The sequence below is a fragment of the Dendrobium catenatum genome, unplaced genomic scaffold (assembly GCF_001605985.2).
Source record: "Dendrobium catenatum unplaced genomic scaffold, ASM160598v2 original_scaffold_244749, whole genome shotgun sequence".
NCBI classification, from domain to species: domain Eukaryota; kingdom Viridiplantae; phylum Streptophyta; class Magnoliopsida; order Asparagales; family Orchidaceae; genus Dendrobium; species Dendrobium catenatum.
In genome coordinates, this window is record NW_021563156.1 from 211936 (window position 1) to 237813 (window position 25878).

Sequence of the window (25878 nt, forward strand, 5' to 3'; positions counted from 1 at the left end):
AAGAGTGAAGAATACTATTTTGGCGGGTTAAGTAGAAGAGGAAGACGAAGGTGTAAAAGTAATCCACTAGAAATGCATATTTAGCCCTCCTTCAACACAAAGAAAAGTACGCACACTGTGGATGTTATATTTTTTGGGTTAAATCCAGTGTTAGTAACTTAAAGTACATAAAGATTGCATAGGCATTGCACAATTGTCAAAGAAAATAGAGGAGATGAAAGATATGGATACTGTGGCGACCCCAAGTCTCATGTGTGATGAAACCATCTTGAGAAATTTGAAAACTAACCACCATCCACGACCCAAACCTCTATATAGTTAGCATAGGTTCCCTCCAAAAACCTATACACCAAAACTGCAAAGGTATTAATATCTGCTCCGCACAAAAAGTCTCACAATCAAGCATAACTCACCAATTGATGTCGTAACTATCAAAATGGTTTAGGAGGAACAACTCAAAACTCTTGTAGATCAGACCGTCAACAAAGGCAAGGAGCAATATCATCTAGAGGGATTATGCATAACCATTGTCAGGTATAGCGCAGGCAGGTCCATCACTAATGTAGTAACCACCAAGATGGTCTAGGAGGACAACCTCAAATTCTTGTAGATTACACCGTCAAGGCCTTTAGTAAGGTCTTCGTTGCACCATAATTCAAAACATGTGATGAGACAGGTAATTGCCAACAATACCTTGCTCGTGTTAGAGAAAATTATCATAATGTCAAAGGTACTGATGCTCTCATGTTGTGGCAAATTATCAACAACCTCATTAGGAATGGTGTTTGAATGGTATGCTTAGTTTCCTAGTAACTCGATCAAAATCTTTACCGAGCTAACAGAACTATTCTCATTAAGTCAAGAACCCGAGGTCTTGAATATATGAAACTTTTTATCGCCATCTCTTCCTCAAAGCGTCGACTTAATCTTTGAACTTTAAAAATATCTTCCATCATTAAATCCAACTAAGAAGGGACACAAAGAGTCCAATATATGTTTGGATATTTATCAATCAATAATTTTCCCACCAATATATAAAAAATCATGAGAGAATAAATTAAAATTCTACTTCAAATAGCATACAAGCATAAGAAAATGGAAGTTCATAGTATCACACCTACAAGGATATTCTCAAAAGAATTATCAATAACCTTTTGAATCACATTATATGCCCCAATCTCCTCTATAAACTTGTTCAACAATTCAAAAATCTTCACTGCAATTTTTGAGAAAAAATTGACATAAATTAACTCTATGAATGCAATTCATATTGGACAATTCACCAAAAAAATTAACTAAACTTATCCCATTACGGAATGTCCATCCATCAGTTATAAGAGAACAACCATATCTGAGCAAGTACGCATTCAAATGCTTCTACCTATGTTTTAGAAGTGTGAATGAAATTGGGAAAACCAAATAACAATGGGATCAATTGATTCAATGAAACCCTAAAGATATTTGACAAATAACTTATGAACATAAATTAAAGCGTATTTACATGTAACGGCATCACCCATTGACAATTACAGCATGTCGTTCAATGTTCAACACTGTCGTGAGGGAGAAGGAGAACGAATGCCTATTTTTTACTATTCAAAAACACAGTTGCCGATAGGGATAGGTAGATGCATACCAGCACATCCTACTCTTCAGGGTTCGAAGCCCACCGTCGAGAGGGAGAGGGAGACTCATGATTGGCCTGCTCGTCACGTCTCAAAGAACCTACTGCCTTGAGGAGGAGATGCGATCTATTAGAAATTGTGAAAGGTTGAATCTATCGCAAGATGGTCGAGTTCACCATGAGAGGTAGTCTTGCATGTACGTAGCCTTCGAATAGTCAATTGCACTGTACTACTCCGATCGGCCGCCTATACCCTTCTGAACGCGCCGCGAGAGGGAGGAGACGCATTTGTCAAAAAGCCTGGGTGCATTCATCAGTGGAAGCTGCTGTAGTGCGCGCCAAGCTACATAGTGCTAGGGTTTGGGGCTCCGTGGGGACGGCAGAAACGCCGTTCGGAGTTCTCAGAGCAGCATCGCTCGTTGCCATGGAGAAGGCGCACCTTGGCTCTGCTCTCTAAGAACTAAAGCCTCAGGGAGCAGCCCTTTCTTCTCTGATGGGCTTTTCTTAGGGTCGAATAGATGAGATAGCTGAGCGCAAGGCTCGGCCCTTTTATAGCCTTCAAGATATACTCAATGATCTTAATATGAATAGTTTATATCACGAGTAAATATTTTTTAAAAAAATTAAATTATTTGATAAAAAAGTAAGTTTATTTAGTGAAATTATTATAAAAATAAAAATAATAAAATATTTTATTCCTTTTAATTCTACTCCAATATATACACTATAATGAAATTTAAATTATATGTATTTAATTTGTATTTTTTTAATAAAAAGAACAAATTTGTATTTAAAGGAATTATATAGAAGTCAAGTTTTATTTGATTATTTTAGTTATATGTGTGTTGTGCTTATAACCTACAAAGTCAATTTTATGAACTATTATTTTAATATTAAAGCATGGAAAAGTTATGTTTTAAACGTTGAATAGCGTGTTATGTTTAAAACTATAAAAACTTATTTTATGAAATATTAATGTAATATTAAAGCATTAAAATATTATGTTTTAAATATTTAATTGTACTTATAAATTTTTAAATAAATAAATTTGAATGATTAAGATTTTAAATAATAATATTTAAATGGCCAATTAGATTTTATATTAGGAGAATTATAATTTATTTTATAATAATTCAGCGTGGGGTTATATGAATTCCAATTTTAATAAATTTATGGCTGAAATTTTTTTTTAATGAGACAAACCCAATCACACCATAATTTCATTAATCTGAGTCCAAATGATCTTGAATCAAATACTTGAAAGAATAGTTGAAATTTTCATGATCCTTTGAGAGATCAAAATGATCTCCAAATCATGCATATTTATAGTCCAAATGAGCTCTCAATGAGAGAAATTCAACAAAATCCAAAATCACTTAAATCAAATATCATTAGGGCACTTAAATATCTAATAAAAAAGTTTATAATCAAGCCATTGAATAGAATGTTTAGAGATTTGTACAAAAATACTGAAATGCCACTCCAAATTATAAATTAACCTCCACTCTATACATAGAAGGGACTCAAAATTGGAGAGAGATTAGATATATGATAAATCCTAGAGCTTTATATGTCGATTGGTGCTAGTGTTAACGATTATCATCTTCTCTGATCATTAACATTTGACTACTACTGACATATCTCTGTTACCTAGCTACTGCCTCCTAGCCGCTTTCTCTTGACTATTACTGCTTGACCATCATCTGTATTTACGTAGTTCCCATTGTATGATGTCAACTAGTGAGCCATCCATTGACCATGGTACATGCCATTCCTCATTGCTTCTCCAGTACCTTCCATTAAAGTTCTAAGAAGCCGAGCCATCAAAACAAGCTTTGCAATAACATAATATCTTCTCCAAATAGAGGAAAGAGTAAACTTCTATAACCCTAAACCCTAAATAACAAATAATTTTACCTTGGCCTATAATCAATGTTTTTTTCCCTTATCTTATTTTAACATAAAAAACTCTTACATCTCTTATAAGCTTCTCCTATTTACAGGTGTGGGGATTTTTATCAATGCCAAGATAAAAAATTTTCACTATGAAACAAATATATGCCATTAAATACTAAATATAGCCAATGCTTATCCACTCATACCAACTCCATCTACATCAATATTTTTAACTGAAAAAAAAAAAGTGTTCTTCAATAATATCACCATTTCAAACTTCAATGATATGAGAAATTATTCTGTGTGGATGTTGAACGCTATCCGAATATCAACTATAATGCATCACGTCACCCTGTGCTCGGTACCGCGGCTCGTTACTGCTTAGAACTGCTTGGGACAGTAGCTCGGTACCACTGACGTGGCGCATTCTGGTTGGTCTCCGGACAGCGTTGTACGTCCGATCTCCACACATAATAATTTCTCCAATGATACATATCCACACATTAGCAGCACATGTGACCTTTATTAACACATGATTAACTCCAAAAGTATGAGTCCAATCTCATAAGCTACTACACTCTCTATGACTTTTAGACTTGAACCAGCTTGATTGGCCTAATTAGACCAACAACACATGGTCTGTTATATAAAACCAATGCAATTTCATCACTTTAGCTAAATGATGATATAGAATCCTAAGATGTAAATATATTTTTATTTGTATGTATCAATGTTTTTCTTATTGAATTGAAAGATATGATATTTTGTTTTATAGAACATTAATAAAATTATTTATTTTAATAGCATAAAAGTCATTGTTTTGCCAAATTAAAAGTATTTTCCGACAGCCTAAGAGACAATTTAATCATTTTTTTTTTCTTTTTTAACATACCTAACACTCAAAATAATCAAATAATAAAAATACATTCGCCACTGATCATATTTTCCATCATCGTTGTTGGTATGACCAGTATCCGCGCGTCTCATTTCCCTATGTCTTGCACAAAAGATTGTAGATGAGGACATCAATGAATCGCCGAGTCACAAAAGAAGGTATTGATAGGTTCAAGTGATGTGTCCAACAAGGTCGCACGCGAGAGCATTGACGAGTCAAGCAGTATATCTAGCGATATCTAGAAATGGAGTTAATTGATTGCAAGATGATATAAAAGTGGATTTTATTTGTTAAATATAAAAATTAAAATTTTTGTACTTAAAATTATTTTAAAAAACAGTAAGAAAATCGTCCTTAAATGTTATTCTTTGAAAGATTATGTTTAATTGTCTACATAAATGTAAACATAAAATAAGATTTAATTAACTTTATAATTTGTATTTAAAGTTATTATATATAAGTCATGTTTAATTTGATTATTTTAATTATGTGTGTGTTGTGTTTATAACCATAAAAGACAATTTTATGAACTATTATTTTAACATTAAAGCAAGCAAAAGTTATGTTTCAAACGTTATGATTAAAAAAGATGAATAGCGTGTAATGTTTAAAACTATAAAACTTATTTTATGAAATATTAATGTAATATTAAAGCATTAAAAGGTTATGTTTTAAATGTTTAATTGTACTTGTTACGTCATGGAATATTCGTGGCGGTAGAAAAATATATAGTTTAATGTCTTAGTGTTGTACGAAGATCCAACACACAAGCAGATGAAAGAGATAGTGTAGCGTTTATAAGAGACACCAGAGTTTTTACGTGGAAACCCCTGAAAAGGGAAAAAACCACAGGAGAAGGAAATGGGCTTGATGTCACAAATATACATCATATAGAGCGCATTACATGGTGGGAGTTACAATAATCAACATAGATATGTTTGTTAGGTCGATATGACCATAGTCGATAGAATAGAGATAAAAAAGATTGGAGTAGGCAGGAGACCGGGGTCAGAAAAACTATTGTCTGGCTATGGAGGTCGGAAGGACCATAGTAGGTGACAGAGGTCGGAATGACCATAGTCGGCAGGAAACAGGGGTCCACAAAGACAGTAGTAATAGAAGACTGGAGTAAAAAAGACCATTGTCTGGTGATGTAGGTCGAAAGGACCGTAGTAAGCGATGGAGGTCGAAAGGACCGTAATCGACATGCGATAGGGGTCCGAAAGACCATAGTAGTAGGAGATCGGGGTCAGAAAGACCGTTGTTTGGTTATGTTGGTCGGAAGGACTGTAGTAGGTAATTGAGGTCGGAAGGACTGTAATCGGCAAGAGATAGGGATCCGAAAGACCATATTAGTAGGCGGTACTCTAGTAGAAGCTCGGGCCTCAAGTGATGGTTCGATAGAAGTCCGGGCCTCAGGTCCGACAAAAGTCTAGGCCTCAGGTGGTGGTCCGGTAGAGGTCTGGGCCTCAGGTTATGGTCTGCCAAAAGTCGGAGCCTCAAGTGGTGGTCTGACAAAAATCCAAGCCTCAAGTGGTGGTCCGACACAACTCCAGGCCTCAGGTGGTGGTCCGGCACAACTCCGAGCATCAAGTGGTGGTCCGACAGAACTTCGGGCGGTGGTCGAGGAGGAGCGAGCAAGAAAGAGCGATCTCCGATCTCTCCCTTGCTCTCTTCCTTGGAGCTTCCCCTTCAAGAGGAAAAGGGAATTCTATTTATAGATTTCCTAGAGTGGCATGACCCGTAAATAGGTGAGAGATAAGGGCATATGGGGAGTGGCTTGGATGGACGGCCATTGTTGAATCCCTTGATCATGGACCGTTTGATGGACATTTGAATGTCTTAGTGATATCGGAATTCAGTGATCTTGGGCTCGTTGGATTTGTATCGTCGAGCTGCTCGATTCGACTATAAGCACCTAATGTTTAGGAATCGTTTGGTAAACCAAATTGTGGTTTGAACCATCCAACAATGCTTCAGACCCTTGATTTGGACCCATTTGGACTCGGATTGAGTTGAATTGGGTGTCGTGGGTTCATATTTCCGAGACGTTCAGTTCGATTATAATTTTGCTGAAATCAAAATTCGGATAGTCCCAATTTTAATTTCGGAAGTTTCCAACTTGATTTTGCCACGAGATTCGTGCCCGGTCAAGATAATTTTTTGAAGACGTATCAGTACTTACAAATTTTTAAATAAATAAATTTGAATGATCAAGATTAAAAGGTATTGTTTTGATTAAATTTTATATTAGAAGAATTATAAGTTATTTTTATAATAATAAGTGTGGGGTTATCTGAACTACAATTTTATTAAATTTTTAGTTGATTTTTTTTTTTTTTATGAGACAAATCCAATCGCATCAAAATTGCACTGATAAATCCAATTGCATCAAAATTGCACTGATGTGAGTCCAAATGATTTTGAACTAAATCCTTGAAAGTATAGTTAGAAATTTCATGATCATGTTTGAGAGATCAAATGATCTCCAATTTCTTAAATCAAATATCATTAGGGCACTTAAATATCTAATAAAAAGTTTATAATCAAGAGAATCATCACAGATCATTGAATAGAATGTTTAGCGATTTTGGCAAAAATTACTGAAATGCCACTCCAAATTATAAATTAATCTCCACTCTATACATAGAAGGGATACAAAATTGGAGAGATATCAGATATATTATAAATACAGGAGCTTTATCTGTTGATTTCTTCAATAATATTTCCATTTCAAATCTCAATGATACATATCCATCCATTAGCATCACATGTGACATTTATTAACACATGATTCACTCCAAAAGTTTTGAGTCCAATCTCGATCATAAGCTACTACACTCTTTATGACTTTCAGACTTGAACCAGCTTGATTGGCCTAATTAGACCAACAACACATGATCTTTTTATTATTCTATAATAATAATAATAATAATAATAATAATAATAATAATAATAATGGTCATAATTAGCCATTTAACTATCTATATTCAATAAATATATTAAAAGTTAATTAATACATTCATTAAATATATTGTTTTTTGTTGGATCAGAAGTAAAGATGACGATGAGTTGGCGGGTCATGTCAGGTTGACCTAGGAAGTAGGTTTGGTTCAGGTCCGAGAAATTGACCCATTTTTAAAAATGGGTCGGGTTTGGGTCTGGTTAACTAGTGCTGGGTCAGTTCAGGTTGGACCCGAATACGACCCGTGACCCGATTTGACAGTCCTACTCACAACAGCTCTTTAGCATACAATTGAAATTTTTTAAATCAAAGTTGTGCTAAATTTTCAGGACCAACTAAAAAGATTCGCCTTTTAATCTCACTCACAAACTTTAGGCAAATACAAAATTGATGTGTATAATAAAAATCTTATATAAATAAAGTCTACTTATAACATGTAGTAAAGGTTGCAATAGAGTAAAAGTACCCAAATTAATTATTGAATTCTAATGATTAGCACATTGATCATATAAATATTTTTTTTTCAAAATTCTTCCTAGTAGAAATTTTATGATGTGAGCACTTGGAGTGGATTCTTTAGACTTATGAGGGCATAAGGAGGGAATATCTATGAGGACCAAAAAAGCACTCAAGTCTTCCCAATGACTATGACCAAAAATCATAGAATTTTCAAGCCAAATAGCCACCCAACCACTACCTACACAATCTTTCAAGAAGATTTAAGTATCTTCTCATGATCCTTAAGCTTCAAGAGGTTATAGAATGGCTATTTTGATAATTAAGTAATAATAGCTATCATAAATAAGTAAACAATGGTAAAAAGTTTAGAGCTATTTAAAAAATTATGAGTTATAAACTGATTATATATCCTTAATTAATACAATTAAGGGAAGTTATATGTAAATATAAAAAATTAAGATATACTTATGAATCTTAATAATACATAATCTTTTGGATAATATTAATGTTCAATTTCAAAATGAAATAAATTTTTAGAACAATATTATTAATTATTATAATTTATGCAAACAATAAATATTATTATTCTTTATCTCTCAACTTCTTTTTCAATTCATAAATTTGCCACTTTATCTTACATCAATAATAAAATTCTCAAGTTGATTGTCTAATATAATGATATTTATATTGAAAAAAATCTAATGGGTAAAATTTAGCTTGGTATATTAATCATCAATTATCAAAAGTTAATAATTAATCATATGAATTCAAACATGTCACACATATAAGTAATTCAATATTAAGTTCATCAAATCTATTTTTAAGCTCTTGAAATTTCATATTTATGACATAATAAAACAATTTTTATTTTATAATAATCTTTATTATGTGATTGCTTGAGTATGTCACCTCGATCTCCATGATGGAGAACAATTTTCTTATCCTCTAACCAATTGTGGTAAAGCCGTTATCGCCCCCATGCATCGATCTTTGTCCTTTGCAACACATTGTTGCATGTAACATCTTTACTTTTGAGTTCTCGATCATATAAAATTTTTGTTTGACCATTGCTTCTTCAGTGCTTTCAAAAAATTTATGTACTCGGAAATTATTTTCTATAATAATTTTCAAAAGTAAAAAAAAAAAACAATTTCTTAATCAAACCAAGCATATTTGAATGCTAACTTATAAAATTTGCTTAAAAGATACTTAGGCCTTGTTTGGATGCCTTTCTTTTTTGCTTCTTAAAGCGATTTTTTAGTACAAAAATAATAATTTCATATTAAAAAGCCGTTGTAAGAAGCATAAAGAAAATCGTTCCAAACGAAACCTTAGTCTCTCATTTCCATAAAACTAGCAAGGAAGAATGCAATCTATCCTTTGTCCACAAAAAATGGACTATTCTTGCTTGACGACATTTCCTACCGACTCATCGCTCTTCGACGTTGACTGAGAAGAGAACCTGATTTTTAGCTTTTTTTTTTTGGGTTCGCTGGCAAAGCCAACCAGTTCAGGCGAGCAATTTCAACTCATAACGAACTGTTGCTATAACTGAGCTCAAAATAAAACCGCCGCCAGCAGTTAATGCCTATGCCTCCTCCACTTTCGTTCCTACTCGTAATAAGTCTATTGCCTTAATGGCTGACAGTGGTTGCAGTTAATTTCAAAGCTTGCTGCAATATTTGCTGCAGTAGAATGATAAATAGTTTAGATCTAGCGCACGTACATATAAAATAGAGGGATGCAAAAATGGTAAGAGACACCAAAAATTTTACATGAAAAATTTTTTTTTGGAAAAAAATGAAAAAATCACGAGGCTTCGCCTAGTTGAAATGATTGCAATAGTATTTGTTATTGGTTACAAATGATATCCTTTCTTTGGGGAAAATGTTGGCTCAATGTAATATATATATATATATAACAAGTATATACCATATAGAGCAAATTGCATTATTGAAGTTGGAAGAATCAAATGACATGAGAGTTGTTCTTAAGAGAACGTTGGCTCGTTTATATGGTCGGTAAGACCGTAGTCAGGTGAGGGAGGTCCATAGTCAGGTGGCGGAGGTCAAGGACCGTAGTTGAGCAATTGAGGTCGGATGAACCATAGTCGATGAGTGGCGAAGGTAAAAAGTATTGTACTCGACTAGTGATGGAGGTTGGGGACCATAATTGGGTGACTAAAGCCAAAGGGACCACAGTTAGTGAGTGTCAGAGGCCAGAAGTATTGTAGTCGAAGGGACCGTTCTCTGGCGATAAAGGTTAGAGGGATTGTTGTCGACGATAGTGGTTGGAGAGACCATAGTTGATAGGCGACAAAGGTCAGAGGGATTGCAGTAAGGCGATGGAGGTCAGAAGCACTATATTTGACTAATGACAGAGGTAAGAATGATTGAAGTTGACAGGCGACAAAGGTTAGATGGACCATAAACAGATGATGGAGGCCTGAGAATCATAGTCAATCTATGTTGGTATGAGGATCGTAGTTGGATGACGGAAGTCAATGGAATTGTAGCCTAGTGATAGTGGTCAGAAGGATTATAGTCAACAAGCGATGTAGGTTAGAAGGACCATAGTTGACATCGATGGGGGTTAGAAAGATCGTAGTCAGGCAACTGAGGTTAAAGGATCGTAGTCGGGCAATGGTGGTCTGACGATCATAGTTGGGCAACAGAGGTCGATGTGACCGTAGTTGGATGATAGTGGTCGAAAAGACTATAACAGACAATTGAGGTCAAAGGACTAGTCAACAGTCGACGAATGTCATAAAGATAATAATCAGTGGGCAACAAAGGGTCAGAAGGATCTTAATTGGGTGATTGAGATCGAAGGATGGTAGTTGATTGACAATAGAGTTCAAAAGTACCATAGTGGGTGATGGTACTAAAAAATGTTTTAGTCATCAAGTGATGTGGGTCAAAAGGATCGTTGATAGGCAACAGAGGTTAAAAGGATCGTAGTTGGGCGACAGTGGCTCGAGGATAGTAGTTAGACGATGGAGGTCGATGGTGTCACACCCAAAAATTTAAATTGAAAAGAATTATACCTTTTATCATTTAAAAATAATAACAAGAACTATATAATTTCTTTCAATAATATAAAATATCAGCAAAATTAAATCTATTGATCAAATATACATCTATATTCATTATTCTAAAAGTCATATATAATAGCCATGAGTTATAAAAATATAATAAACTATCTTCCCACTCATGACTACAAAAAAATAACTAAGAAAATAAAAATATAAAATAATAGTAAAACATGGGAAATCTTGTAATTGATTAGTCTCACACGTCAATTTCTTTCTGACTTGAAATTATTTAAACCACATAAAATAAACTAAACAGCTTTCCAAGTCACTAAAATCCCATCACTAAACACAAAGCACAGAAATGATGCAGTATGCATAAAATTAGTCATTTCATAATTATAGTAATCAATATAATCATGAATCTATATAAAAATAATAAAAAACATGCATTAATAGTAAAATCTGTGAACCAATAACAATAAGGTACAGCAGCCAAAAAAATAGTACAGCTTATTATGGATGTTAAATCAATAAAATAATAAACAATCATCCTTAATTCATACATCATAGTAGTAGAAATATTCAGGAAAACTATTAAAATTCATAATAATATGGTACAATAGGAGTGTACACTTGATGTTTAGTTATATCAATATCAGTGTTAATCAATAGCTTATATTACATGCTCAGTAATAAAATTCATGTGCTCAGTAATATTAAATCAACAATAACAGTGGATCAATAGTAAAAATACAATAAATCAGTAACATATATCAGTAGCAGTGAAATAACGCAGTAATCCATATCTAAGCAATCATACTAAACAAGTAAGAGTTCTGGTTTGCATGATATTTTTTTAGTAATTAGTAAATCAATAATCGTTGGCTTAGTAAATAGAGTATTTACTTTTTACCAACAATATAATAATTATCTCCTTACAACTCCAATCAATGAATCACGTGAATTAATAGAGGATAACACTATCCATAAAATTTAAAGGAAAGTCAGTCGGCCACCATCTTATATAGATAAATCAGTCTCTATACAATGTTACTAAATCACCAGCCATGACTTGTCTTTGCATAGATTATTATTATAATATTATAAAAGTAATAGAAACCAGATATTACCAAATCATATATCCATATTAATTCACAATACATGTATTAATAATATAATTGGATTAAAATGTCAAAATCACTATTCCGTGCATTTCATACAAAATGAAATAACTATAATTTTAATCAATGAAATTACAAACTAACTAGTAAAAATGTATTAAATAATCAGTATTATGATATATAAAAAGTTATGCTATAAAAGTTCACTAAATTCGAAGAAAATGCAATAAAATCAAATTAGGAAAAATCAAATGGTAAAAAGTAAAATCTTTAAAAATAAAAATATGATAGAAGTCACCTATAGTGATTTGATCAATTTTCGTAAAGTGACAGAATGAACCGGTGAAATGAATCGGAACCTAAAAACATTATTTCTCTTTCCTCTCTTTGCCTTCCCTTCTCCTTCCAAGGCAAGTCAAGCGAGTGAGGCAGTGAGGTGGGTAGAGAGAATATATATATACTCATTTCAGTATCTGGCGCTATGGCGCCCAATTGACCTAGCACTGCTGCGCCGTATGGGGTTCCAGAGTTATTGTAGAACAAAGAGTTATGGTGCTGAGTTGCCACTCTCAAGAACTTCTCAATGTCATTGTGCTCAAAAGTACAGCTAGCACCGTAGTGTTTGATGCAATTTTCTAAAAAAAACTTTAATTTATTTACTTATTTATATTATTCAAAATTAGGGCTATTATAATCTTCTTACCTTAAAAAATATCATCCACAATATTTTCTTTGAGGATTCGAACAATAAAGCTAGTACAAAATAAATTAGTATAACAAAATTCAAATCAAATCAGAATCTTCTCAAAGAATTTGAACTAAATAAAAAATTTATTTATATCATACAATTGTGCAGCTCTTTCAATCACACATTATTCAGTATGTAATGAAATGCTATGTCAATCATTTATTCAAAACAAATTTTTTTATTAGTTGAACCCTCAAGTTTTTATCGTCTTCCTGATAATATAAGTTATACACTCATGGCGTCACTAAAATATGTGTTATCAGTCCTGGTGTAATAAGCTCCCTCTGATTTCCACTGACAATTCTATCATCAGCTCTGCTCAATAATCTTTTACTATATTTCTTGATCCTATAGCCCTCTATCCTTTAGTTTGCCTAGACTATCTTGCTCCAAAATTAGTTCTTCCTTAAAATCTTCCCTTTGGATAATCTACTATCTTGTGTCCCTTTATTCATATCAAAAAATTCATCCCATCAGAAGATATCATTGTTTTGAATGTCTCCTTCCACAATGGATGCAATATCAATAACTATTGGTAGATTCGATGGATCCCCTCCCTAAATCACAAGATCTGCTTCTCTTCTTAATAACACTATCCTTATCCTTGTTTGATTCATCTCGAATCATCTTCTTGCCACATCATCATACCTGGATATATGTACTGCTAAATCAATTTCTATCAATTTGGCCCTTTCCACAAACTTAGAAAACTTTCGAATCCGTAAATATACTAATGGATGCCTTAACACCATGTTTAATTCTTACAAAAATTTATAGCACTTTTCTTCAGTAGTCGGGATCAAATGAGGAGTGTACCTAGTAAATGTAGTAAACTTAGCTTCATAATATGTTACTGTCTTACACTCTTGTTCCAATCTTATAAAGGCTTCTTGCATTTATAGTTGGACTGAGGGAGGAACAAATCACATCCTAAATACTGTAGTGAACTCTTCCCAAGTAATCTTTGCATTATTTTTTCATTAGAGTTTATCTTATTGTTATCCTACCCACCATCTCTCTACTTCACTTTCAATAAAAAAAAAAAAAAAAAAAAAAAAACTAATGGTAGTCGGCGGACGACGGTGGTTGGAGGTGTGATAAGATTTTAGAGTTGTGACACCTGCAAGTTCAACACCTTGATTGAGCTGCTCTAGCCTGATTGGAAAAAGCTGCAATAAGAGGATTTAGGGAGAAAGAAGAAAATTTTTAGCGACTTTGGGTTATTTTCAGTCGTCGGCCCAGTTTAAAAGTTATCTGGATTGAGATAAACATTATGCCTATCCCAGTTTTTAAAAATACAGAAATTTATCAAATTTTTTTTATTAAATTTATATTTTCATTAGCAAAAATACATATAACTGTGCACTAGAAAAATTTTTACCTAGTAATTTTTATATATTATAGAGATTATGATTATAAATATTTTGAATATTTTTTGAAATTTTTATATTGGGTATCTTGGAATCTATGTAATTTTAATTAAAGAAAAAATAATGTGAACACTAAAAAATAAGCTAGTAGTATGATGAATATCTTAAAACAATGTTTTACATAATCTTTTATAATTTAGTTATGTTCTAACATTTTAAAAAATTGTTCAATAGGAAGTTCAGTTGTCTACCATTATAGAACACTGTGCAATTCTAACATGTGCTAAATTTAGCTTTAACTGTTATAATGTGATGAAACATATGCTTATATGATTGAAATATATCTAATGGGAGCTATAAGGGGCAAGAATCTTCTGTCTTTTATATGTATCAGAAAATATTTCGGTGCATGTAAGACATGTTCTAATGGCTATATGTCATATTCTGGTGTCTACGGGTATATTCTGGTTCTATAAGCACAAAAGAGAGTTATAAGGAGCTAGAATCTTTTGAGATTCTATCTTGGTCCGAGGAATGTGATATGAACTACTATATGATATGAATTACAATTTATTTATTTGCTCAATAATGGTATTTAAATAATTAAATAGCTATTATGCTCCTATTAAATTTATCAGCATAGCGATTTATTAGACTGCATTTAACTATTTTTAAATATTCAACAAAATTTAATAAAAGAATTTAGAAAATTAGATCAGACTGTGTGGCCTACTAAACTATTATAGCTCACTATGATTTTATTTCTTATTTTTATGATATGGAAAAGGGAAGGAGACTGTCGATTAACAGTTCAGAATCAGGCCTAAGGTTATATTTATTTCTTTGTTATATTTTTTATACAATTATGACTAATTTAGTATTCAGTTCTATAGTTTCTACATGTAGCCATGTACTATAACGTAAATATGTTTAATTAAATAAAAGAAATCTTGTGGATGAGTTTATTTAAGTATTTGAATATTTTGGAAGCTATGCATTTTATAGTTTATTTAAAATAAAATCAAAAGATAATCTAAAATGTTCCAAAATTAAATCTTAGAATTTTCCTGTCACAGCTCAACACGATTTGATCTATCTTGATCAGGTTAGAGTGTGATAAGCTTTTGTGGTACTAGAGTAATAGTTTTGGAATGGATTGTAAAACAGTTGTGACACTTGTAGATTTAGCATCTGGATTGATCTATTTTGACCTGAAGCGACTAAAAAATCATCTTCTTCCTTCCTAAATCCTCTTCTTGTAGTTTTTTTATCAATCGGATCAGAACATGTCAATCCAGATTTTGAACCTGTAGATGTCATAGAAGGGACCATAGTCGGCGGGAGGTGGTGGTCGGAGAGACCGTAGTTGGAGGGTGGTGGTGGTTGGAGGGATCGTAGTCGCTGGGCGATGATGGTAGGAGGGATCGTAGTCGGTGGGCGATGGAGGTTGAAGGCACCATTGTTGGTGGGAACTGATGGTTAGAGAAACTGTAGTTGGTGGCTGACAGTGGTCGAAGGGGTCGTAGTCGGCGGGCAACTGAGGTTAGAGAGATCCTAGTTAGCAAGCGATGGTGTTCGAAGGGACCGTAATAAGTGGGCGACTGAGGACAAAGGAACTGTAGTCGATGAGCGATGTTAGTTGGAAGAACTGTATTTTAGCGATGGTGGTCAGAGTTGCGTATCAATGAAATCCTAGAGGAGGTCCAAAGGTAATGGGCGTCTGGGCAGAGGTCCAACGGCAGTTGGCGGATGGGTGGTGGTTCAACAATGATCGGTGGAGGAGCAGTGGCTTGACGATGGTAGGCGGACAGGCAGTGGTCTGGTGAAGGTTGGCGGGCGTGCGATGGTTCGAAGACGGTCGGTGGCCGCGCGGTGATTCGGCTATGGTTGACGGAAATTTGTCGATGATGGTATTTGGGTAGAACTCTAGTATCTTTGAAGCCTTAAAGTTGTTTCTAATCTCCAACCAAATGTCCCTTCATGAAGAGAGCATGTGCCAATTAAATATTGAGAAGATCCAAGATAAATTTAGATTGCTCCATCGGATAGCCAATATTAATTCCTTTTGATCAAAAAGCATTCATTAAGCATTTAAGTGTCGTAATAACATCATAGTTAAGCAATCTTAGGCTTGTTAGATTCATCTCGCCGAGGCGCTCGATTCGACTATAAGTATGCTATATATGGGGATTATTTGATCATCAAACTAATGCTTTGAACCTTCCACATAAGCTTTGGTCCATTGGTTTGGACCCATTTGGGCTCGAATCAAACCAATTTCAATGTCGTTGGATTTGTCTTCTTGAGATGTTTAATTTGACTATAAGTTTATTGAAATCAAAATTTGGATAGTCCCAAATGTAATTTAAAAAATTTTCAAATTTGGATAGCATTTTTCGGTTACGTATGAGTTGACCCCTATTTTTAGACGTCGCAGCTAATGGAGTCCAAAAATATATGTTTGAGTCCCTCAATTTCTTGGAATATAAAATTATAATTTTTGGGTAATTATAAGGAACGAATGCTCCTTGGACGTCAATGTGTATCTTCCTTCGGGGTCGTGAACCAAGTAAAATAACCTTGATTATAAATTTAGAGCTCCATGAAGTTGGCGTGATGATCAGAGCAGAAAATATTGAAATTTTTTTTCCAAAACTTTTGGAATTGCTTGAAATTGACTGTAGTGGTTTTGGTGGGCCTTGCAAATTTCAAAATTGAATCTAGTACATCGAAAAATGATCTCGATGGCCGCAAAAAACATATAAATCATACTATTCGGGCCTAAAATTGGTCCAAAAAAGCATAGGCGGTTGAACCGGCTGGTCGGAATACCTTTCAAATCCCGAAGAGCAAAATAAAATTCAACTAATAATTGTTTAAGTATTATGTAGATCCAAATGTACCAATGGAAAGCAAAATATTTATTTTTTTTCATAAATTTAATATAAATAATTATATTGTAACAATTTCAAATGAAGTTGGTGTGTTAATAGCTTGACAGCCGCTGCCGGCTCTTAATTAAGACTTCAAGCTACGAGGGTTTGAAAGTCAAATAGAAGCTACTCCCATTTCCAAAATCAAAATTTTCTCTTTTAAAATTTTAATTACAAAAAATAATTTAAAAATAAGCATTAAAATGTAATTTACTAAAATTTAATATACTAATAAAGTAATATTCACATACATAACATTATAAATTATTTTTTTACGCATTTAGGCTTAAAAAATTTTCTTATTACTTTGCTTTTTAAAAAGCAGTCATAATTTATATTTGAATACTTTTTTTTATCTTTTTTTCTTAATTGCACTATGAAGCTGTTTTTTATAATATTTAAAAATAGTTATTTTTTTTTACGATAGCTATATATAACCATTTTTATAAAAAGTTGTAGACAGCACAAACATATTTTTATCATATAAAACTTACTTTTTCATACTAAAATACTTAATTATCTTCATAACAAAATCCTTGAAGATGACAGATGAATGTACGATATCCATGATCAGATCTTGCTGGATGACGAATGAGAAATGATAAAATTTAGAGGGGATCTACTTAAACGAGAATTGATGGGCTCAAAGAGAAATTATTTTGTACGGACACCGAATAGTCCAGAGGTAAATCATAACGAGCCACGTCATCCGGTACCCAATAGTATCCGGCATCGGTACCGAGCCAAAAAATGACGTGGCGCATTCTTATTGACCTTCAGATGACGTTTGATGTCTGCATAGAATAATTTATCCAATAATAGAATGTGAAGGATGAATAAGATATGACAAAATTGTAAGGAGATCTTCTTGGGCTGACGAAAGGGCAAATTATCAAAATTGTAAGGAGATCTTCTTGGGCTGACGAAAGGGCAAATTATTAGGTTTGTCTGGACAACAATCCAAATCAACCACGTCACTCAAATAGATCGGGTCCAGTGTATTTGGGTGACGTGACATGTCTGAATTGGATGTTCAGACATCCGGACGTAATAATTCGCCTGACGAAAGGAGTTGGAATCAGCTGCTTGAGAAATATAAGGAGTTTGGTAATGTATTATAATGGTGAAATTTTAGATATTGATGAGATAAATATGGTTAGTAAAACTGTTATTTAAATGAATTCCCCACTAAAAATTTCAAAATTTGACCAATGAGTAGGAAAGCAGCTTCCTCTGTTTCTCGCCCACCTCGCTGTTATTCTTCTGATCCTGAATACGAGGCTCGAGCTACAGAAGGAAGAGAGTCCCCACAGATATCCATATTAATGGACTCTCTGCCTCTCTTTTGATACCTTATCTCAATTCTCACCACACCGCGTTGTCTTCTACTCCATCTCTATCTCCCGCGCCTCCCAACTCTCTTTCTCTCGATTATATTATCTTAAAAGAACCTCCTTTACTCCTATCGAACTACCTCGTCCACAAAGTTTTCTATAGTTATATTCGAAAGGGGGGACTTGCTGGAAACCCCATCGAATCGTTGCGTGCTTCAACGCCGCACCAATTGACGACGAAGTCGGGGGTTTTTTTATTTATGGCGCTGATTTTGAATGCCCTAATGGAGATAATGAGGATGCCGACGATTGGGGGAGTTTTATTGGAGTTGGCTTTTCTTGCTACGCCTCTTTGGGTCGCAGTCTTCGTGGGGCTTGTTGTTGGATGGGCGTGGAGGCCGAGGTGGGCGGCTGGTTTGGTCGGTGGAGGTAAGGGGAATTCTGATGATGAAATGAATGTTAATGAGAGCAAAGATGCGTTCTATGGTTTGCAGCTGGCGGTTCCGAGGTTGGATTGGCTTAGGGCTCAATTGCCGAGCTATGTTACTTATTTGATACCCGAACAGGGCTCTGAGAAGAAGAAGAGCGATGTTGATTTGGGGTAAGTTGGTTTCCTGAAGAAACTTGATTTGTTTCAGTTTTTTTTTTTTTTTTGAAATAATTTTAAGAAAGTTCTGATCTTGCTTTTGATATGAACTGTGAAGCTCTCCGTCACAAGAAAATAAGAATTTGGCGGTGACATTGGAGGATTTTCAGAACCTATTTGCTCTTGTTGAAACAACAGATGGCGGACCAGCTTGGATTCACATGATGGATAAGAGCTTGCCGAGCTTGAGCTACCAAGCTTGGCGCAGAGACCTTGAGGTGTGCTTATTTTTTATGCTCTTTTATTTATTTTGGAGCTGGTTTTATTTCATGCTATCATGTTTAAAGGAGCAATCTTTATATTTTTATGCTACAGAAAGGTCCTCCACAATATCGCAGCAGAACTGTTTTTGATGATGCAAAGCCTGAAACTGTGAGGGACTTCTTTTGGGATGATGAGTTTCGGATGAAGAACAAATGGGATGACATGCTTCTGTATCATGAGACTTTGGAGGAATGTCCTGTTACAGGGACAATGTTAGTTCATTGGATTAGAAAGGTGAGAGCTTGTTTGAGCTCTGATAGTCAGCTGAGGAGCTAGTAATATAAGCTAATTTGTGTTTCCTTATGTTCTTTATGCATGCATTGCAGTTCCCCTTCTTCTGTAGTGACAGAGAGTACACTATTGGCCGTAGGATATGGGAAGTAGATGGGGCTTATTACTGTGTCACTAAGGTATGTGACAAAGCTTTTGTTTTACTTCTTTTACTTTGAAAGATTCATGCAAGATACCCAAATTAGCTATCTTCTTTCATTTGGTGGTGAAATATGCTGTGGTGCAGTCCTTAGGCAAGTTGCTTTATGCACTGCATGGTTTAAGACCATCTCCAACCAAACGCAAACATGCATATGGCGTCATTCGGTCCCTCCAGCCGAACGCCAAATCTTCCGCTATTTGCTTGCGGGTGAACAGCGCGACACCAATATTGGCGTTGCACTGTTCACCCATTCGACTTTTTTGTCTCAATTGGATTAGCCGTAGAAATGCGCCAAAGAGGAGAAAGACGGCTATCTTCGTAGAAGCCCGCAAAATGGAGTTCGATTGGAGATGAATCACGACATTTTTTAGTTTCACTGCATTTTGGAGTGAAAAATGGGATTTTCAGTTAGAGATGCCCTAACTTTATGATATGAACTCACATATGTAGCTTTGCTGTGTAATTCTTCCTTGTTGTGCTCGTTAAAATTTATATTTGCAACCTTAGATATGCATGTATTAAATCACTATATTATTGCTAGAGTCATTTCTATGATGGAATACAATTTTTGTTATTGTAATTCTTTCTTGTTTTGTCTACTCGTCAAAGGACACAGCATGCATAGCTAAAAACTGCATTAACTTTATTTAAAACCTTTTTTATTGTATGTTTTCTATTTTTCTGCAGTGTCTTAAACCGTTGTAGGTGCAATAATAACAACAAAATAAATCTTCTTAAAAAAAAAAAACTAGCAATACTTCTAATCTCATATTGATTATGTTGTTTAGGTTAGATCTAATATTATAAAAGGACTTGGTTGCATTGGGGAGTATGGACTATTTTTTTGTCTTCAAAGCATGAAGAATGCACTTTAGTGATGAGCAACTTCGTGGTTTTTTTGTGATTCATGAATGAATATTATAAGTACATTTACTGCAATCCACATAAGGGAATTAGAATTATTTCTCATGGTCGTTTTATTTCTATTTCTAGATAAATGAGAATTTAACTTTTAACATGACACAATGGCGAAAAAGGATTCATGTAGCCGACCCCACGTAGTGGGACAAAGACTTGATGTTGTTGTTGTTGTTGTCGTTTTATTTCTTTTATTTCTAGAGATACCATATAGCTACATAAGAACAATATAATGATGGGGAAATATTGGTATTCGCTAGAAACTTTAGATGGAAATGGAACATTTATGAAATTATGGGTGAAGGAATCCATTAGCTTCACTTTCTTGTGAATCATGTGTTGGTGGCCTTGGTTATTATGCTTAATCATGTTCATTTAGGAAGATATGGTATGGGTGGAAAGTTCAATCTCCATGATGATTTAAGAGAGCCTAGTTAGTCTGTTAATGAATCTTGCTAAGTGCCAGATTCGATAAGCTTGATTTGTCTATTATTTGTATATTTTATCTTAAGATTTGATAAGAGAGATTAGTTGACTATTAGGATATTTTAACTTTCAGAACTTTCTCTGAACTATGGCTACTAGGAGTAGGAGGAAAATGCTACATCCTGAGCCAACCCTGATGTTAGAAGCTGATTATTTCAATGGTTTTTCCATGTGCTGCCTCCTAACAAAATGAAGCAACTGTTGGTTCTCGAAAATTATAAATTTTTTTGGAGTTTGAGGGCTTGCAATGATTTGTGTGCTGAAATTTAAACTATTGGGCTGATGGGATATGAATGTTAAAATCTAATATTTGTGGTGTTTTTCATAGGAGAGATGGTCTTATAGGGATGTGTTGAAGTTAAAATATTTCTCTCTTTGTTTGGTTAGTGTATATTTAGGTATCTTTGATTATGGAAATTATAATTTGTGTCATTTTTTTGCAAGTGTTGTTATCTTTGGGAGAAGGCTAAATTAAACATGTATACAGCAAATAGGTTTTCACACATGGAACTTCTTGTTTGATTCCTATAGCTCTGGGTGTTATAAATAGGTTTTCAGTCTTAGTCAAATGTTGCAAAAGTTCTATAAATATTATTATTTATAAAAAAATAAAGTTTGAGTAGGTAATATTTTACTTTCCTGGAACTTATTGTAGGGCCCAACCAATGTTATCAAAAGTAATAGATACTTTCAATGTGGTATGAATTTCCATTACAGGAGATGCTAGGCATTACTCAACATACTTGACTGAACAAAGTGTGGTATTCAAAGAAAACAACTATAACTTGTAAATTAATTTTAAGTATGATAAGCATATTTTCAAGAAAATAAAGTGATAATCATCACAGTAAATTAAGCGGGAAAAAAATATGGCTTTATATGATGCGGACATCCAACCGTCCATGGCTATCCGAGGAGCTGAAGAACAACGGCTATCATCGTCCCACGTAATCTTATATTTTATTTGTAATTTTTAAATTTTTATCATAAATTTTTCATTTTTACCCTCACTTAAAAGGGGCGTCCTATGTAAGCCTTAGAGGCATATGTGTCTTGTTTTAGTTTCTTAGACGTATATATAGAGGCCCTTTCTTGTGTAATGGGATGATAAATTGTTAATGAAATTTTATTCTACTTGTTTGATCTCTTAGTGAGTTCATGAGAGGAGAATGATCTCTTTGTGAGTTCCGAGATTCCCAAGATCTCTTTGTGAGTTCTTGAGGAAGTGGCATTTGCAGATCTCTTTGTGAGTTCTATTGGAGTTGTTACTCGAGGTGTGTAGCTCCGGATTTTCTTTTTCCTAAACCCAATTTATTTCTTCTCTACCTAACCAAACACTCTTCCTCCTAAATCCCCTCCACCGGCCCCCATAAGTCCACCGCCGGCCACCCCAGGCCAATCCCTCCACCGGCGGCTCTGCCGGCCTCCTTGGGACGGCCAATCCACCGGCCTCTCTCTTGGGAAATTCAAATTTGAAATTCAAATTTATTTCCAAGAGGCATTGAAGACTTTCCTAAAGTAGTTCTTTGATTTAAGGCTTTCATATTAATTGGATGTCAATTTGAATTTCAATTTGAATTTGAAATTCAAATTAATTCTAATTGATAGTCCCATTATTGGAAACTTACCTTTCTTTAAAAATCTGAATTTTAATTTTGATTTTATTAAATCTTTGATTAGTAATATGGGCCCCACTCTACTTATGACAAATAATCTCCTCTCTTTCTCTATGTGGCCGGCCCCCTCATTGGGCATAATCTCTCTCCTATCTCATTAATAGCCCTCCTCATTAAGCCTCCCTAATTACCTCCCACAATTCCTTCTCATCCAATTTAATTCTCCTCATTAAATTTGAATTTAAATTCAAATTCATCCCGCCAATTCCACTTAATCTGAAATTTAATTTCAGATTTCCATTCTCTCTCCCCAAATTGATTTGGGATTTAATTAATCTTGCCACCTAGACAAGTAAATGGCATTTACGTTTTACATCATTATAAGTTCTATTATATTCCAAATTCAAATTTTTGTTGTAGATAAGTATTTGAGTTTATTGTGTACATAGCCTCGGGATATCTAACCTTAATTACTATTTATTTCATTTCTGTCATTGTTCATGTTCCCTTTTCTATCACTAGATTTCTAGCCCTCTATATCTTCTTCTATCTCCTATCAGTCATCTTTTTTATCACAAGATTTTCAATTCTAGAATTTAAAGCTCTTGTAGCCACACATGGAACACTACCCTTTTTCAATCATAAGTCCTGGAAGAGAAAAAGGAGGGTTGCGTTAGGTAATCGACAGTCAGCGTAAAATTTATGGAACAATCATGACATGAGTACCCCTCAAACTTAAGCAAAAAATTTATGCTATGGTGGTGAGACCTGCAATACTTTATGGCTTTGAATGTTGGCCATTAAAACAATAACAACAACAATATCAAGCCTTAATCCCACTATGTGGGGTCGGCTGCATGAATCTTTTTCTCCATTGTGTCTTGCTAAGAGTGAAGCATAAAATTAAGCTAAGTGTTGTAGAGATAAGGATGCTCAGATGGAAGAGTGGTTTTACAGTTGGAGATAGAATGTGAAATGAGTATATATGTGAAAAAGGTTGAAGTAGCTCCAGTTGCAGATAAAATTAGAGAGAGTATCATTAGATGGTTTGGTCACATGAAATGTGATCCGAGTCACATGAAACGTCAACCTTCGGATCACTTAGTTGGGAGTGCAGATGTATTAGATATGGCTTATGTTAAAAAATGTATAGGTAGACATAAAAAGGTTTTATTAGAAAGTATTAGAAATGATTTTTTTATTATATTTAAGTGAGAATTCGATTCTTAATATGACATAATGGAGAAAAATAATTGTGGATGAAATGGATAGGGAGGTTGGCTGGTCGAACCTTGACTGTAGGATAGCTAGGACTTCATTGACTGTTAGCTTGATATGTATCACTAAAATTATTATGAACGGGTTTTTTTCATTTTCCAAATATGAATCCATACATCTTACAATTTAATTGTAAGTTATATAGAACTTATATCCTTATCACGCAATCCATTAAGGTATTTGTTCATTTTAACCGTCAAAACTTAAATACTAACTGTTATATCCCTATATATGCCCTCTATTTTTTTTTTTTTTAATAAATTCGAAGTAATTAAATCTGTTACTCCATGATACTGTCACACTTACTAAAATCACTTATCCTGTACTCATCTTCGAAGAAATTAAAGTCATTGGGCTTTTTTATTCCCCTTATATTTCCATTTTCCAACTATCTTTCCTACCATAAAGTGAAATAGCCTTATTAATAATAAATTATCATTTTTATAATATATTGGTGACAATCTGATGTAGAACCAAAAGCAAGCCATGATTAAAAATTATAAATCTGAAATTAATGCCAGCAAATAGAAGATCGAAAATTAATTTGAAGGGGGGGATTGATTGGGGGGGGGGGGGGGGGTGTGGAGATTTAGTTGGAGGGAGTAAAAAGGGAAATAGGGAGAGAGAGAGGGCCGGCGATTATGGGTATTGGAGGGAGGGGATGCTGGGAGGGAATTTAAGGGATTGAGATAGATTGTCAATCAAAGTCATCTAAATTGGAGAAAGAGGCTTTAATGCTCAATTTACTCTTGAATTAAATTGAATTTAATTGGCCTGGATTGGAAGGACTTCCTAATATAACTTCTCTTATTTTGGAAAGAATTTCAAAATTCAAAAATGAATTGAAAATCTGAAAAATAAAAGCTTCCTAATTTAAGAGGCATCACATGATGGAAAGTAATTAATTAGGGATTTGAAGTTCTTAATGGACATTGATTGGAAATGTAATTAGGGCCTTATGGAAATAGGATGAAGAGATGAGGGACTGGAGGCTAAAGGAGGGAGGGATGGAGTTAGAAAGGATTTCAAATAGTTTTCCAAGCAAAGCCAATTTAATTAAAAGATATTTAATGTTCATATCTCTTTTAATTTTGAATTCAAATTCAAATTGAATTTGATTTACGAAAATTTTTCAAAATATAACTCGTGTTAAATTAGAAAAGAATTCAAATTTGAAGATTTCAAATTTGAAATTGATTCAAGATTGATTAATATCCTTCCAAATTCGTCATGATCTATATTTAGGAAAGTAGTAGGACTAGAAAATTTGGAGTAAAGGAGGGGAGATGTGGCCGGCAGCTCGGAGGAGGTTAGGACTTGGGGCCGGCAAGTAGGAAGGGAGAGGGGATTTTCGGCGTAGGGATATAATGGTGGTGGAGGGGTTGGCCAGAGGAGATGGGGATGATAGGGGTCGGTGGGCTTGGAGAAAGGGAGGGAGTTGGTGGAGAAGATAAACCATGAGCCCGAAGCTTCATGCGGCTTGATGGGTAATACTTTCCCCTCACCTAGGGATTCAAACCAGTAGTCCCGGACGCTTCGCGGCTGTGGGTTAATACATTGCCCTCACCTATGGGATCACCTCTCAATGAGAATTCTCAAAGCTCTCAATAACAAGTGCTACATTTTTTCCTTAATAATCATTCATCCCAAAAAAGAAGAGCGGGCTAATAATAACCAAAATATAATAATAAGAGACAAGATGACAAGAGGAGTGCCCCATGGGGTTACGTATGGCTATCCCTCAAGTGAGGTACAATAACAACATCAAGCTTTGTCCACTACGTGGGGTCGGCTTACATGAATTCTTTTTTCTCCATTTGTGTCGGTTAAAAGTTAATTCTTATTTAAACTCTAATAA

The 25878-nt window shown here is 34.3% G+C and overlaps 1 protein-coding gene across 1 annotated transcript in view; it reads left to right on the forward strand.

The window, feature by feature from the left end:
• The first annotated feature begins 18392 nt into the window (after positions 1–18392).
• Positions 18393–25878, forward strand: part of LOC110097084 — a 9742-nt gene continuing 2256 nt past the window's right edge. Inside the window, exons 1-4 of the mRNA XM_020823316.2 lie at positions 18393–18980; positions 19084–19243; positions 19341–19523; positions 19616–19699. Of these exons, the coding sequence (XP_020678975.1) occupies positions 18640–18980; positions 19084–19243; positions 19341–19523; positions 19616–19699 (768 nt within the window). The 5' untranslated portion in view covers positions 18393–18639. The remainder of the gene's footprint in view (positions 18981–19083; positions 19244–19340; positions 19524–19615; positions 19700–25878) is intronic.